This window comes from Tympanuchus pallidicinctus, unplaced genomic scaffold (assembly GCF_026119805.1).
Source record: "Tympanuchus pallidicinctus isolate F22 unplaced genomic scaffold, pur_lepc_1.0 scaffold5, whole genome shotgun sequence".
Taxonomy (NCBI): Eukaryota; Metazoa; Chordata; class Aves; order Galliformes; family Phasianidae; genus Tympanuchus; species Tympanuchus pallidicinctus.
The window spans coordinates 62,772,471-62,789,318 of NW_026294769.1; the positions used below are offsets into that span (position 1 = coordinate 62,772,471).

The following is a 16,848-nucleotide window of genomic DNA, read 5'->3' on the forward strand; positions in this document are numbered from 1 at the left end:
TTTTTTTCTCCTTTTTGGAAACCAGACCTGGCACTTCAGCAAGCAGCATCCCAGACAGCTGCATCCAAGATCAAACTGAAGTGAGACTGCTTGTTAGCAATGCCATTAAAATAAATACGAGGCATCTGAGAAGTTCCATTCATTTCCTTGGAATTTCTCTTACTTTAAGATAGAATAAAATAAGATGGAATCTTATTTTAAGATAGCGGTATAGAAAAAGCCAGCTAATATACAGCCTGAAGCAAGAAGAAAATCCACCAGCCAAACACTGCAAACATTTAATTTGCACAACAGTCATAGTGATACACTGGAATCTCACTGCTCTTTAACTAAAAAACTATAAAGGAAAAAAAAAAAAAAAAAGAGTAAAACACAAAGATCTGAAAAGAGCAAAGTTTTGACTTCATACTTGCAAATTCAGTAAGTGTTAAAAGAACTGCTCAGCTTTCATTTGTTCTGTAGCCCACAGGAGTGCTCATGCACAAGCACATACATTTAGGTGATACTTACCTGCAGCTCCTCAGTCACTTATGTTCAAAAATAGCTTGGCTACCAATAGTGAGCAAGGGAAATTAAAAAACTGCCTTGAAATGAAAAGAGTTAGACAAGACTGTGAGACTGCGACTTTTAAGCATACCTGTTTCATATTCACATTATTCATACTAACATGAATATGAACTGAAATGTGGCAATTCAAAATTATGAAGTGTAACTTACTGATAGTATTTTCTAAGGCTAATAAAATTAACATCTCTGCTAAGGAATGCTACTGTAATACAAATTGGTCTATTTCACGGAAAAGAAGACTGTACAGAGCAGTTCGCTCTCCTTCCTGAGATCTCGAGTAAATCTAGTAAAAAAAAAAAAAAAGCATAAATTTTTCTGAAGTTGTGAAACATTCAGGATATTTGAACTAAGAAGTTGTTCAAATGCAGAGTGGACCTAATCTCAGAAACATTTACCTAATAATGCCAGCATGGAATTTGTGCTTTCTGGTGACATAAATAAATACACACCTACAGCAGAACATTAGCTTTGCCAAAGCAGTGTGCTTGGCACTGAGGGGCGTTTTCATCCAGTAATACTGGAAGATTTTTTTTATTCTTGGGATTTGCTGGTGGAGTTACTCTGACAGCAAAGCCGTGCAGCACAGACAACATCTAGACCGTTCCATCTGTAATAACACAATCACAGAATGGCCCAAGTTGGAAGGGACCTCAAGGATGATGAATCTCCAACCCCCCTGCCACATGCAGGGCCACCAACTTCCACATTTAACGCTAGACCAGGCTGCTCAGGGCCCCATCCATCCTGGCCTTGAACACCTCCAGGGACGGGGCATCCACAACCTCTCTGGGCAGCCTGTTCCAGCACCTCACCACTCTCTCTGTAAAGAACTTCCCCCTGACATACAACCTAAACCTTCCCTCCCTCAACTTAAAACCATTTCCCCTTGTCCTGCAGTTATCTACCCTTTCAAAGGGTAATTATATATATTATATGTATGCTATATTATATTTTATCTGTAATTACAGTACTTTTCATAGACAATACTTGACATGCCATAACCTATCGTCTGGGGAGCAGCTGTGCACTTTTTTTTATTATGTACTGTATGTCAGAGGTGAAATTTTGATCTTAAAGATACAGAGAAACATTTCCGGATGAGAAGATCTATAAAGCAAATTGTTACTTGAGCATTAACAGGTAGTGAGGTTAGTTCTGTCATTAACTCAGTGACAGCACATTTGTACAAGGAGAACATTCAACATCCTGAGAGGATCTTAATCCCTATTAAATAATGACTAGTTGCTCTCTTACAAGGTTTACTCCTTCTGAGTGAATCACATTTTTGGCACCTTTGCTTCCAGCAGATGTGCCAATTAAGAGGATTGTACTGTATAAAGTAGTATAACCTTACTATGCCAACTTTCAGTCTTCATGGGTAGGCTCATTCATATGCAGAAGGCAAGAGAAGCAGCCAAGGCATTTTACACCCCGACGGCAATCAAAGTTCTCTGAATATCTTTGCCAGTTGACTCTTAACTGCATTCTCTTGAGCCAAGTGCATTTTGAGCAGAACAACTTTATAGGACAGATATGTACATTGAGTTCAAGTTCCCCAAGCTTCAGCTAACAGGTCAACCTCTTGCTTTCCAGTGACACTCCCAGCAAAGGAAGGAGGTAAGTGTTGATGGGAGGCAGATCAGCCCTGCCATCTGACTCACGCACTAGTGTTGCAATGTCTGTGTTGAAGGTCACAATGGATTTCTCAACTTAAATAAATATCTAGCAGGCACATACACTACTTATTTTTCAAAGCATGCAGGGCACTTTTGACATCAATTTAATTTGTTGCTAATTACTTTTGAAAAAAAATAGCGTTTGCTCCCTAATGAGGGAATTCCTATTTTCTCTTATCATCACTGAGAAGTCCTACATTCAGAAGAAAGAGCTTAAACTTTACAATGCCCTTTCATCTCCTTTATTAGGAAAGCAAATAGCATCCAAACAGATTCACAAAGGCCAGCCCCTCTGGCTAGGAAGCTGCCCAAGTCAGCCAACAAGAACATGCAGAGCACGAGGCCCACACACACAAAGGCCAACCCAGGCTAAAGGGAGACAGCTCCCCTCCCTTACAGGAAGCACTTCTTCCCATCAGGCAAACAAATGCCACAGCAAAAGAAAGGTCACAGACTTGTCTTCATTCTAAAAGGAAACAGAGGAATGTGCAAACCTTGCTGTCTCTGCCCAAGAATCAAGGTATTTGGAGCCATAACGTCTACATACAAGGGACTTGGCAGATCAGATTCAAGAACAGACAAGAGGATAACAACGGAAAAGCAAAGGGCAGTAAGGATACTGTGCAGCACTTACCTCCTAGAGTAAGCTGTGCATGGGGTGGGATTGTCCCAGGAGCACTGCAGGAACCCAGGCTCCCAGTACCCTTTGGAAATCTAGCCCCAAATGCACCAGCAATGCCTTCCTGAGGCAGGCAGCTGTAAGATGTCCCTAGAAACAGGGAGCTGAGGTTTTCAAGATAAAGATGACTGGCTGCAAGTGTTACATTTGCCTGACCTCAGGATAAGGAATTTAGGTCTTAAGGAGAAGAGGGTGACGGAAGGGCTGCAAGAAGGTAAATTCAGTATTGTGAGGAATAGTCAGCTGCAATAATGAGTTCAGTACATGCCATATGTATCCTTCCTGAAAAAAGATATGTGAGGGGATATCTAATTCAACGTGCTGGAAAAACTAGTCCTGAATAAGAACCAAAAATATTGTATTTACATTTCTGAAAGGAACACAATTGACTTCTTGTTCTTGGGTCATTCGCTTGCAGTTTAAGTTTACACAGAAAATCCACGCTAATCATTCAGTTTTTGTTAGTAAGGAGAACAACACTTCAAGCAGTGAACAGCAGGGAATTCAAGAGCTTCACTCCAAAGGTAAATTCCCCTCACAAGTTAAAATGCACCCTTTGGTTAAGTAGCTGCTGTTGTATACACAGCGCACTGCATAAAGAGCGCAGCAGCTTTCAGCATCTCAAATTCCACTTCAGGTCGGCTATGCTGTTCTGCTGCCTGGATCAGGGCTTTCATCTCAACTGCAGCCTTCAGCAAGTGATATCTTTGCACAATTAACATGTTTAATTTTTTTTTTCCTCCAGAGCTGGCATATTTTCTGAATAATGAAAAATGCAGGCAGATCCAATAATACTTCAATCACATTAATAAGGTAATCTTCATTTTCATGCAGCTTTTTATATCCATCCAACTACAGATGAAAAATGACTCCAGGTAAAACTCCCAATCATATTGATTCATTTAAGTCCTTTCTAAGAAGCATTACATTTGAAACCAAGCTAGTTCCTATCTATCCAGAAACAGCAGGTAAAATTGCAAAGTTGATATGCAAAAGAGAATTTTAGAACTGCAGAGGACTTGTCAAAACAGAAAATCATTTGAGTTGGAAGGAATATTAAAAGTCATCTAATCTAAATCCCCTGCAATGAACAGAGACATCTGCAGCTGGGTCAGGGTTCTGAGAACCCCATCCAGCATGACCTTGAATGTCTCCAGGGCAGAGACACCACCTCTCCGTTCTTGCCACCCTTACTGTAAACAAACATCTTCCTTCTAGCTAATCTAAATCTCCCCTCTTAGTTTCAAACTATTTCCCCTTGCTCTGTCACCACAGACCCTGCTAAAGACTCTGCCCCTTTCTTTCCTGTAGCTCCCAGGTCACCTTGCAGCCTTCTCCAGGCTGAACAGCCCCAGCTCTCTCAGCCTGTCCTTGTGGAAGGTGTTCCATCCCTTGGATCATTTTAGCAGCACTCCTCTGGACACTCCAACAGGTCTATGTCTGTTCCATACTGAGGACTCTACATCTGGATGCAGTACTGCAGGTGAGGCCTCACCAGAGCAGAGGGGCAGGATCACCTCCCTCGACCTGCTGGCCATGCTTCTGTTAATGCAGCCTGTCATACGGTTGGCATATTGCTGGCTCATGTCCAGCTTGCCAGCAATCAGTTGCCCCAGGTTCTTTTTGGCAGAGCTATGCTTTATTACCAGTTCATCCCTCAGCTTGTACTGATATTGGGAGCTGCCACAACCCAGGTGCAAGAACTCGCACATGGTAGTGTTGAACCTCATGAGGTTCAAGCCTAAGTCACTCCAAATGCCATCCCATCCCTCAGGCATCTGCTTTGCCATTTTATGCTAAGCCACATTACTGCAGTGTCTCACAGGCCAGACAGTTTGGCATTAGTCTACTGTACATTCTCCAATCTACAATGTTTGTTCAAGGTTTTTCTGCTGGAAGTTTCTTTATTTGTTCAAGTTCAAAACAATACACGTTCTCAAGCAAAAGAAGTTTGAAAAAAAAAAAAATCAAGGGTGGAGGATGCTTCAAAGTAATCTAGTAATTTTTCTTTCTTTTTGGCAGTTATGCCAAAGCCTCCAAGTTTCCTGATCTTCCTGACATCAGAATTCTGAGAAATTAACTATTAAGGAATGTTACCAGACTTTTACACAATAACACGGTCAAGCATAAAGAGCACGAGTAAATAGCTGATATAAAGAGCACCATCTACTGACGGACAGCATTTTGACAGACCCAGACAGTTTTTCAAGGCACCGCATGAGGCTTCCAGATAATGTAGCCTTTAAAGAATTCAGCTTTCTCCTAGCGGCGTGTAGTACTTTTCACATTTTCTGTCTCACTTGCCTTGTCTCTTCTGTGCCATTTAACCTGTTCACCTGCTCACTGGTCACAAGACAGCTCACACGCTCCACGGAGCAGCAGCAGTTCTAGCAGTCAGACCCCCTCCTCTTCCCATTTCTCTCATTGCACTTTCTCGCTGAAATTTCCCACTTTGAACTACCCTCCCCTAGTACTCAGCTCCCATAGGAAAATAGATAAGAGACAATGATTAGTTAAAATAATCAAGCTTACACAAGTTGTATTTACAGAAGAGACAGCGCATTGAGAAAAGCATGCTGAAATTCAATCACATCTACCTTCTCTTCATGAAAAGACATTCAGAAAATCCTTGGCAATCTAAAGTGTACTGCTAAGATTGAAAGCAATCAGCCTTGAATGAAAGATGAATTAATAGCAGTTCTAAAACCATTAGATACAGACTCTATTGTCATGCTTTTGTTTAAAGCAAGGAAAAAAAGGCAAAAATGTAGAGCACGTCTAGGTCAGAAAAGTCATTAGCAGTTGATGGATGCACTTACAGACATTAGAGAAAAAAGGAAAATAGGCAGAACATAATACCCTCTTATGAGATGCTGTATGTAAAGGATAGAAAAGGCCTCAAGATGTGTAGTAACTCTGCTTGCTCAGAGCTGAAGGTTTGCTATTTTTAGATACACATGTTAAGGACACATTTAACCCTAGAAGAGCATCATCACAGTGTTAATTCCTAGGCTCTGATGAAATCAGAAATATTCACTCTATCGAGTATATCTTTTGAGAACTCTCTCTACCAGTAGTATCTATGAACTCTAGGAGGGGAGTTAGGGAGTAAAGGAGATCAAAAATTGTTAGGTTATTTCAGAAGGTGATCATGACGGCTGTGTGCTAACCTCTAGGTAAGCTAGAGTTTATTCAATGTTTTTTCTTATGAAAAATGGTCAGTATAACAACCTGCTACAACCAAAACTGGTGGCCTTCCTCCCTCTTCCTAGTAACTCACTGCTGCTTCCGCTAGGACAGCTTTTGAGGTTGCAAGGATTGAAAGACCACATCTGTTGGCTGCTACGAGATACAAAATGGGCACGGCTGTTTCCCAAAATCCATGCTGAGCTTTTGCTCAAACTCAATTGGGCTGCTAGTAAGCCCCGAGCTGATTCTGACAGTTATTCAATCAGAAACAGAAATAGGTGGACTCTGGAAGCACTGCACTGCAGGAGCTAGGATCAGCATCTCTTCTTTCAGGCTACAGTTTGCAAAGCAAGAGTGAGTACTGCATCTCTCTTAATTGGTCATAGTTAACTCTGATTCTAGTGAACTCTTTGTGGAGATCTTGAAGAAAGAAGGTAACATTTTCAATATAAGAATTAAAGAGTAAGTGCCAAAATGCAAGTGGCGGCTTTGTCATAATCTCTGAAATCACGCCACTGTCATGCAGGTGGATTTGGTCTTGTTTTATAATCCTTGAGAAGAGTTGACTCTAAAAGGAATCCCTTCACAACACAATTGAAATCTGATGTCTTAGTGCTCCTGCAGTCCAACAGACTCCACCTGTTATCTCCTGAACATTTGTCATACCTACCATTCCTCCCTTTAAACTGTCACACTCCTGTAGTTCCTCTCTAAACCTAAACACCAGCAATCCCTTTTAATTTATGTACCTCCTCAGTTGCCACTCTTTGCACAGGCTCATGTTGCCCAGATAATTCCTCCTGCAGTAGCACTCTAGACCTTCTCCAGAAGCAGTCCCATGGGTGGATGGATCACAAGAAATGATAGAAGCTGTAGCAGTAAACAGGATCGATTTGGCAGGAGAGGTGAAGACAAAACATGAGCAAAAAGAGACCATGTGTCAATGAGTATGGTCCCCTAGAGCTAGAAGATCAAAGATGAAAGCTGCTATACTTAAGAGAATGGAAGAATATAACAGATTAGCATGGACAGAACAAGATATTGTCCAAAAGTTGAAACAAGTAAATAAGTAAATAGCCTAAGAACAAAAGGTAATCTTTTCTCTTCTGAACTCATGACATTTCATGAAGGAATTGGATTCATCTTCTATAATCTCTCTTTAAGAGAAATTAATTTTGAGGCTTGATCTTGCTTCCAACCATCAACAGCATTGCATCCAAGTGCAGGAGGCTTCAGCTGCACAGTAACAACTGACACTTCCAAAATTCAAAGAAACATGCTGCTGCATTTCTCCCTCCTCCCCTCCCCTCCCACTGCAAACTTAAGTTGTTTAAGAGTCCATCATACTTGCATATACTTCTTGGTTTTAGACTCACCCTGCAAATTCCCTGAATGCCAGCACAAAGGCACTCAGCAGAACTAGCAGCCCTGGCCCAGAAGAGCCGAAGGTGGCAGAAAGACATGTAAAGGCATGAAAGCACTGCCTGGGTTTCACACTGTGGCATCACAGGCAATGAACTCCATGCTGCTTACCAAGCAACTGGTCAAAAACAAAACAAAACAAACAAAAACAACAAACAAACAAACAAAAAAAAAAAACCACAACACCAGCAGGGGAAAAGGAAGAATTGTCTTTCTTTAAATATGACACTTTCCTTACTTTTGGTTTGCCCAAGTCATAATACAAAGCATCAACAAACATGGCTGCTTTAACATTTGGGAGTCCTTCTCCCACATTCTGCAGTGGCACAACAGCTACAACCAATCTGCAGCTAACTGTGGACCAGAGATAAAATAGGAACACTTCTGACTGGCATCCACATTCAGACATGACCACAAGAATTAGTGTTTGCAAAATGTGAAATTATGCTATACCAGGAAGACTCCCTGATCTCCAACACTGTTACTGTCTGCATTTTTACAGTGACTATTGGCCCCAAACATGGTAGAGCCCCACACTTTTAACTGCAGACAAAGCACCAGTGGAGGCCTTCACCATCGCCCACCATGGAAAACAGCTGGAGAATCTGTCCCCGTGGACAAGAAGAGGAACATGCAGACAACATACTACATTTATTATCCTGCTGCAGCCCGGCCTCAATCAGTATTTTCCACTCTTCGGGCACACATGGCAAAGCTATTGGAGAATCAATGTCACACATGTATGCATACACAAGAAAACATTGGTAGCAGATTTATTTCAAAGCTCACCTTTCTACTGAAACCACAGTTTTAACTCATCCTCATTATCATCTTTCTACAGCTGGAAAAACTGAGACAAAGATCAAGAACTTCACTTCTAGGGAATAACAGGATTTAAAGTGAAAGATCAGTTAGAAGAAAGGAAGCAGAAAGGAAGACACACACATTCCAATCTTTTCCATTTAACTCAAAGGACAGATTTTTTTCCAGCTTAGGCAGCATCTGCGTGCTGGAAGACCACTTTGATCATGAAATGGACTAGGCACATGACTATGGCTAAGTATTCAATGTATAACTTTTGAGGTAGGAGCTATTTCTGAAACAGTCTCCTAACATAACATTTTGCCTCCATTACAGAATCACAGAATCACCAAGGTTGGAAAAGACCTTCAAGATCATCCAGTCCAACCACCCACCTATCACCAATTAACTAGACATTTTAATATCAAACAGAAGGGCTGGCTGGTAAGGTTGAGGACAGAACTGACATATTTTGGCCTAGTCTTAATGTAATCCATGAAGTGTAGGCAGTCTCAGCTGAGTTCCTCTCACTTCAGGTCAAGCTTAAACCTCCCCTAGTCTCCAAGTATGTAGACTAGATTTCCAGCAAACATAACAGGAGCTGAGGCACCTCACTTACACATAGGCACTTCATTTAAGTTGCCCTCATCATCAACAAGCTCTATTCCACTCACTATATCTGAGAGAGGACCATTGACCAGCCATCCTTTTCAACTCTTAACGAAATCACTTCCTTCGTTAGCATACCTCTGCACTGAGTGAAAGCTTGATAACAAAAGAAAAGCCCTTCAGGCATTATCGAGGCTATTACATCTACACGCCCCTTTTGTGATTGTAACCTATTTTACTTACGGTGCTAAGCAATTATGTCACTTGAAATAGTAAAGAAATTCTCATTTGTAGAGAGAAAAGTGGACTACAGCAACTGCTAATCAGTTTTGTCAGAAGCGTCCAGTGAACACATGTGGCAGATTAATGAAATTATTGTTACAGCACAGATGAGATGCACAATTTGCAGAACCCTCAGTGCCAGCAATGAAGCATTAAACCGCTTTCCTGTTTTAAACGCTAAATTGTTCTATAATACATTTTGTAATCCTTCTAATCAGAATTCTATTATTTTCTTTAAAGGGCAATTCAGTATTTTTTTTTCTTCCCCATCAAGGCATCTGTGTCATTAAAATACTGATTCATTTTTGAAGCAATCTCCATGAAACCCTGAATGTAGCTTCAAAGTGAAAGCAGAAGTGTTGGATGGCATTGTGGAGCAGCTTCAAAACAGGGCAAGCAGTAGAACAGGCAGTGTAAGCACATTATGCGTCTGCACGCTGCATGGAATTGCTTTTTCCTCTGAAAGCCGTTCCATCTTTTTATCTGTACTCTTTTGCTCAAGAGAAGCACTTCTAAACAATGAGTCTGTATCTACATGTGTCTATAGTATTAAACATCTCACTTACTTTTTGAGTGCTACCGCGGCTTCTTACCACTTATGTTTGCTAACAAGTACTGCATTGCTGCTCCTATTCGAATTAGCATAACAGGAAAGAACACAGATTTCACATTGATAGCTTTCACAGGACAATAGGAGCCTAAACAGTCTACATTTCCCTCCTTATGCTCCCACTGCTGCCTCTCTCTTGTAGCCACCTGCTCCTTCCTAACCTACACATGCAAACATTTGCTCCTGGAGTCCCCATTTTGCTGTGGGTTTGCACCACCCTTGTACACTGCAGGGTCATAGGCTGCACCATTTCCTACAGGCAACACCTTGCCTTCCTTCACATCTACACTGTGCTCATGTAAGTATTGAGGATGTTTTCATTGTTGATTTTTTTTTTTAAATAAAAGTCCAATGAGAAGAGGGTTGAAAAACAGGAAATTCTCTTCCAGGTATCAATAACGCAGATGGAATCGAAAAGCTTACTCATAAAGATTAATTTTATAAAAGACCCCATCAAGTAGTTCAGAAGGTCAATAGTGGTCTTATCTTCTTTGAGTAAACTTCATCTGCTCTCTGTAGAGCCATCCAAAGAGCTAAGTATCAGCCTAAGCTAGTTATTTGGAATTCCTATGGGGAGAAAGAAGAAAAAGAAACGCAGGAGGAGAGCAATCCTATCTTGAGAAGGGAAAGAAAAAATGGTCTTTAGAGACGTCCCTCTTTTCTTTACACAGTCCTGGGTAGAGCACACTGCACAAACTCAGGTAAGATCTCCCTGTATGCAGCTGCTGTCAGGTTATATGATATTTCAGAATCCCCAGGTATGCAGTCAGGGCACTGATGAGCAGAAGACAGATCTTTTATGTTGAATGCAGAAATCATGGCACAAAAAAGCAAGGATCATCACATAACAAGAATGCAAGATATAGCAGTGGAGAAAAATAGTCTATACTGAAATATACGTGGACTCCAAAAAAAAAGTCCTCCTAAAAAAGCTGACTTACAGGACCCCAAAAAGCCAGATGTGTTTCTTTCTTTTCCTGGCTAGTTACAATTTCAATTCTGAACCATACAATTAAACTTTTCCATGCAGGTAAAGTTACTCCAGCACTTCATTCCCTCCAGTGAGGAATAAAACCAAAACAAAAGAGCCGCAGCTGCCTGCAATGCACAGAGTAACCCTGTGCTCCCATTTCACTGCCTGGGACAGAGGTAGAACTCACCCCTTTGAGACATCAGACAAGTCAGAATCATAAATGATAAGCTGAGAAAGGAAGGTTTGTAGACATCAAAAATTTCAGAACCTGAAAGCACAAGATCATAGATACTTCTAATTATGCAAAAAATGACAGAAAAAGCTCACTGAAAATAAAGGGAGAAGCAAGCATGATAACCACTGTGCGTTACTAATAGCCACAGAACAAGGGATTAGAAAGGCTTATTGCCATGAAGGATAATTATTTCAATTGTGTAATACTATTAAAATAGTATAAAACTACTTGAGACGTACTGTGCTCTCAGGTTTTGCTGCTTTTTCTGCTAGTCCTACAAAAGATCCTACGCTGTATGTGTTTCTTCACTATTTCAAAGAGATGAGATTGAGGAAAAAAGTTATATTTAATTTTTATTATTTTTTAAATTAAAAACAACACTCAAGCTATCTATTTAATAGTGGGAAGTGGTTTTTAGTGTAGTACCTTTAGATTGTTACCTACCTCTCTACAAAATACACCTTGCTATCAGTAAGGTACCATTTCAGCATCTAGGATTTGCACCTGCATGGGAATATAATTATGGGTTTGCAATTCAGATACCCTTCCACCAAGCTGCACAATTTCAAAGCAAAACCCTAAGGAGTAGAACAGACCAGGCAGGATGAGACTGAATCTTCACTTTCCCAGGAGAATCATAGAACAGCTTGAGTTGGAAGGGACCTCAAGTATCACCAAGCTCTACCACCCCACCACAGGCAGGGCCACCAAGCTCCACATTTAATACCAGATCAGGCTGCCCAGGGCCAACATTTGTCAGCTTCAGTCAGCTGAAATCTGGGTTCTTGCTCATATATCTTATGGTCATCAGAAAGTTTCAGAAGAGTGGGGACAGTAATACAATATTTTTGTATTTCTGAAAAGAATCTACCAACCACCCTCATTACTTAGAAGCGTTACAGCTTCTGCTGGGACACTTCCCCAACTTAGATCCAAAGCACTCTTGTGGCAGCGCTGAGCTCTCCAGAAGGCTGTGACAGGACAAGAGGAGTGTGGTTTTCAACTAAAAGGAAGATGTTGATTAGATATCAGGGAAAATTTATCAACTCAGAGGGTGGTGAAACATTGGCACAAGACTGCTCGAAGAAGCTGCGGATGCCCCATCAGTGGAGGTACTCAAGGTGAGTTCGGATGGGCAGTCCAATCTGGTGTGTAGCAACCCTACCTATGGCAGGGGGATGGAACTGGAAGGTCTTTAAGGTCCCTTTTAACCAAAGCAATTCTGTGATTCTATGAGGGTAGAAGAGCTGCTTTTACTCACATCGATCCTGATCAGGGCCCAGCAGGCAGCAATAAACACTCTCCTCCTGCTAGTGAGTGGGTCAGCCCTTCAATGCTGTTTGGTGTCACAAGGAAAAAACTACTTTCTAAGAAAACAAAAGCAATCAAGAAATACTGAGCCATATATGCTATAACAAAAAGTATCCTCTGCTGGAGGCAACGCAGCAGTCATCAACAGAAGACACTGTAAGACACTTCTCTTCATTTACCAGCTTCCTTACCGAGTTTTCATGGACATGACAAAGGACTGTTAATTCATCTGTAACTCAGAAAAAAATCTGCCATTACTGACACAAACATCTAACTGCAGTGGCTGCCATTATTAAACCTTTATTATTTGCTACTGATGCTCCCACATAACAAGACAAATCAGATATAAGCACGTTACTTCAGAAACAAAACTCCCCAAATCAATTATAAATTTATTTAAAAGTTATTATTTACTTATAATACGTAATATATAATATATGGCTCTGGGCAGCCTGGTCTACTGGTTGGCAGCCCTGCACATAGCAGGGGGGTTGAAACTAGATGATCACTGTGCTCCTTTTCAACCCAGGCCATTCTATGTTTCCATGATATAAATAAATTCTAATAAGCAACAGCTCGGACTGGGGTCTCATGCTAGCAATGAACAGCACTTCATGGGTACAGCACGTGGGCAGCCTTGGAAGAGCTTTTTATGCTACAGATGATATTCTGAACCTGGTTCAGAAAGGATTCCTGTTAAAGCCTCTAATGAAGGAAGAAAGTTTTACTACACTTCTCAATACCATACAGCATCATATATAGTTATCTCTGTATAAACACAATGAGGCAGGCCATTTGGGACTAAAGTAGGTCTCAGGAAAAAAAAAAAAATTGGGCCCACATAAAGAACTCAGAAGTAGTATCAATAAAATAGAGAATCTCACTGAACACACGCAGAAGAGGTTAGATGTAGAAGGTTCTAGTTAAATAAACTGTCTACACGCAAAAAGTGTGCTTCTAAAGCATCAATGAATCATGAACATCATTTAGATAAAAGTAATCAAACTTCCTTGGGCTTGTTTATATTTGATATATGTAACAAGCTGGGTCTTTAGCAGAGTTCAAGGAAAACAGATCATTATTCCATTTTCCTTTTTAAACTGCACCTCACTCTATGAAAATTAGATTCCATACTCATTAGGAGCTTCTAAATGAGTGCTCCTTTGCTGATGCTACATTTTTTCCTGCCTGTGTCCCAAATTTAGAAACAAATACTTGTACTTCTATGTTTGCAACACAGCAACAACATAAAAGAACTTAAAACTCATCTGCAGCCCATGAGTTATTGCTGTTCCCCAAGACCATAGCTGAGGACAGAAAAAGAAGGACATGCTCCATCAGAAAGGAGATTCTGTTTGTTTCTTTGGACAGCAAAACCTTAGAATTGCCAGTGGCTTGAAGTGCTGGAATTGATCCCAATGAAGACAAATTAGACAGCTGAAAGCAGAGATGATGTTGTATAAGGCATCCGAAAGGGCACTCAGTGCACTGCACTGCTTTGTGTGATGCAAGTCTCCCTACTGTGGATGCAGCACATGTGTTAATATTATCTGAACACTCAAGACTGCAAAGAAACCTTTTTTAAAAATAACTTTGCAATGAGGAAATATAAAACAAATGGATCTGCTCAAATGTTTTATTTACCAAACTTTATTCCTTCTCATCTTCCCACTGTACAGATATGACTGCATGTATCGAATGTCATAAAGACAGCTTACTTTCAATCTGAAAGCCACACAAGTCACAATTCCAACTATATCTTCTCATTTTAGAGGATGAAACAACATGATATTGAAATGAAGGGAGAATAAGCCACAAAAGACTTGCCATCTCAAGCAGCAACATATAAATCCAAATGAGAAACATCACTAAATTAATACCAGCCATGAGAAACCCCAAAGCAACTAACACGGTGGAAAAAAGCAGCCCACTTGATTAGCTTGATGCTGTTACGCCAGGTTTCCATCAAGCAAAACGTTTAGTTCAGGGTGGGGTTATTTTGCTGGTCAGATGTGTTTTTGTTTTTTGGGGTTTTTCTTTGTAAATCCAAAGCACGATCCACTCTTTCTACATAAAGCTACTGCAATCAGATGTAGGCAGCTAATGGCTGATTTTACTGCCTTGAGAGCAGCATGTTTCCTCTCTTCCCCTGATTACCCCCAGCACAGAGTCTTGGAAATGGTTTTCTACTCATCAGTCCAACATACAGCTCACATAGTAGAGAAAGATTCCATTATATTAAATCACCAATACACCTCATTCTGATTTTCCACTAGAATGAGCCTTTTGTAAGTGAAGATGAGCTTAATCTGTCTATGTTCCATGACAGCTATGAGCCTGTTCTCAGCTGGAAGCCCTATTGTGTCATTAAGCTTGTTCATGTTCAAGCTTTTAAGATCTCCTCCAAGTTAAACATATCTGAGTCTTCAATACTGGGTAGATTTGCATCTGATGAGGTTGAAACAGGGCAGCCAAGCTTGCCTTTATCTGCAAAAGGCTGGGTAAGTGCATTGTAGCTGAACTTTGTTTCAAAGGCCATGCAAAATTTGGTGATCTTTACACCATATAAATGATTCGAGTCAACACAGCACAAACATGTTTGCCAGGGGCTCAAAAGAGATCAGGGGCTCAAAAGAGATCAGTTGCTTGGTAACTGGCCACAAAACAGACTACAAAAAGCAGTGATATTCATAGAATGTTGAATAATCTGAGTTGGGAAGGACCTACAAGGATTGAGTCCAATGGGAGATTTTGCTCTATTCTAGCTCAACCTGGATCTAGCTCAGTGACAAAGACAGAATGAAATGAGTTTAAGCTGTACTCATAACTAGACATTTTAGATAAATATCATCCTGTAGAATTCATATCAAGCCTTTATTGTTGAGGGTAATGCTCAAAACATTTAACATCGTAATTACTTTTTAGAATAAAACATCACAATTGTATACATATTTGTAAGACTTGCTGTGCTGATGTCAGTAGGGAATACTCTTTTTTTGTTCAGTCGCTGAATTGTTACTGTACCTAACCTTAAAAAAGCCTTGAAAAAAAAAAAAAACAAACCCTGAATATTTTATTCACTCTACTAACTTTCAAAGATACAGTTAAAAAAAAAAAAAAGAAAAAAGAAAAAAAAAAGATTTTCCATTCTGCAGAAACCTTTCTCCCTCCTCACAAAACCTGGTTTTAGGCCCTGCAAGGTCAAAGAAAACAACAGGGCTTTTAAAGGATCTCTCCCCTTTTCTTTTTTTCTTCAAATATTCCTTTATATATTTTAAATTAGTACAATATATCTAATGTGATAGATTGTTGTCCTATACCCAAAGTGTCAGAGTGCACACATTCACCTGCACTTCAAACAAGAAACAGCAGAATTGGAAGCACATACTTCCTTATACTTATTTTTGTACACCTTCAATAAAATGATAAATGCTTTTTAAGCAGTTAGGACTTCAAAATGCATGGATTATTAAAGACTAATTAAAATACATAAGGATCCAGTCCTACCTACCTTAGATATTTCTGGCTCCACTTGTTGCCTCTTGGGTGTCTCTTTTGATTCAGGTCCTCTTGGAGCACTGCTGTTCTTGGCAGCGGGGGATTCAGCTCCCTCACCTTCAAGTTGCAGATTAATACCTTCAGTGGGGACAGGATGATCAATACCATTTGGATTCAGATTGCAATGGATAGCTGGGAAAAAATACAACAAGGAAAACACTGCTTAGGAAAGAAGAATCCAAACGTTGCAAACAGTTACCACTAAGTACTGGGAAATGCCATACGGGAACAGAGTTATGTCAAACAACAGCAAAAGATCTGTCTGTAGCCTGACACAGATCCAGGTTGAGATATTTGAGGAAGAAAATGAGAGGGAATGTAGCACTATACAAGCCTATTTTATGCAGGCCTCTGTGTTACACTGTACCCTACTGGCGCTGCTACAGGGTCTGAGACTCTCAACTTAAGGCTTTTACTAGTGTAGGACAATATATTGCCTGTATTTAGCTTTCAGCCATACCTTTTTCCTCTTTTCTAGGCAAGTAAGTTAAAGTTTCTCTATTACATTTTCTGTTAACTGCAACATTCATGGTTCCAAACAATGAGGGTCAAGTAAGCAGTGCACAGCAAGTCAGAAAGTCGGTCTCTGCATAGAGTAATGACTTAGCCAGCTGATTATCTCCCCTTCAGCACATTGTACTGCTGCAAATCACCACCTACACCATCCTAACAAGCACAAGGGATGCACTTTCTAGGAGCATATAATGAGGTGTGGACTAACGACATCAGGATAAGGAAAGCAGCCAGAGGAAATGAAAAAAATAAAAATAAAAAAAACAACAAATGAGCACAAACCATACCATAAAAATGCACTTTCAGAACTACCACAGTAGCTTAATTCTTTTCTGCCTAAAATTTCGCAGTTCCAGCACTCACATAGAGAGCAGCCTTAACAACTTGCTTGGCACATGCAGAGATTTTAAGATGTATAGATCC

At 40.3% G+C, this 16,848-nt stretch overlaps 1 protein-coding gene across 6 annotated transcripts in view; it reads right to left on the reverse strand.

The window, feature by feature from the left end:
* Positions 1-16,848, reverse strand: part of SAMD12 (sterile alpha motif domain containing 12) — a 170,696-nt gene that overhangs the window by 138,003 nt on the left and 15,845 nt on the right. For all 6 annotated transcript variants that reach the window (XR_008211132.1, XM_052703656.1, XM_052703657.1 and 3 more), the window contains exon 2: positions 15,866-16,044. Coding sequence is in view for 5 of the 6 variants with exons in the window: in XM_052703656.1 (XP_052559616.1) it covers positions 15,866-16,044 (179 nt within the window). In the remaining variant the exon portion in view is untranslated. The remainder of the gene's footprint in view (positions 1-15,865; positions 16,045-16,848) is intronic.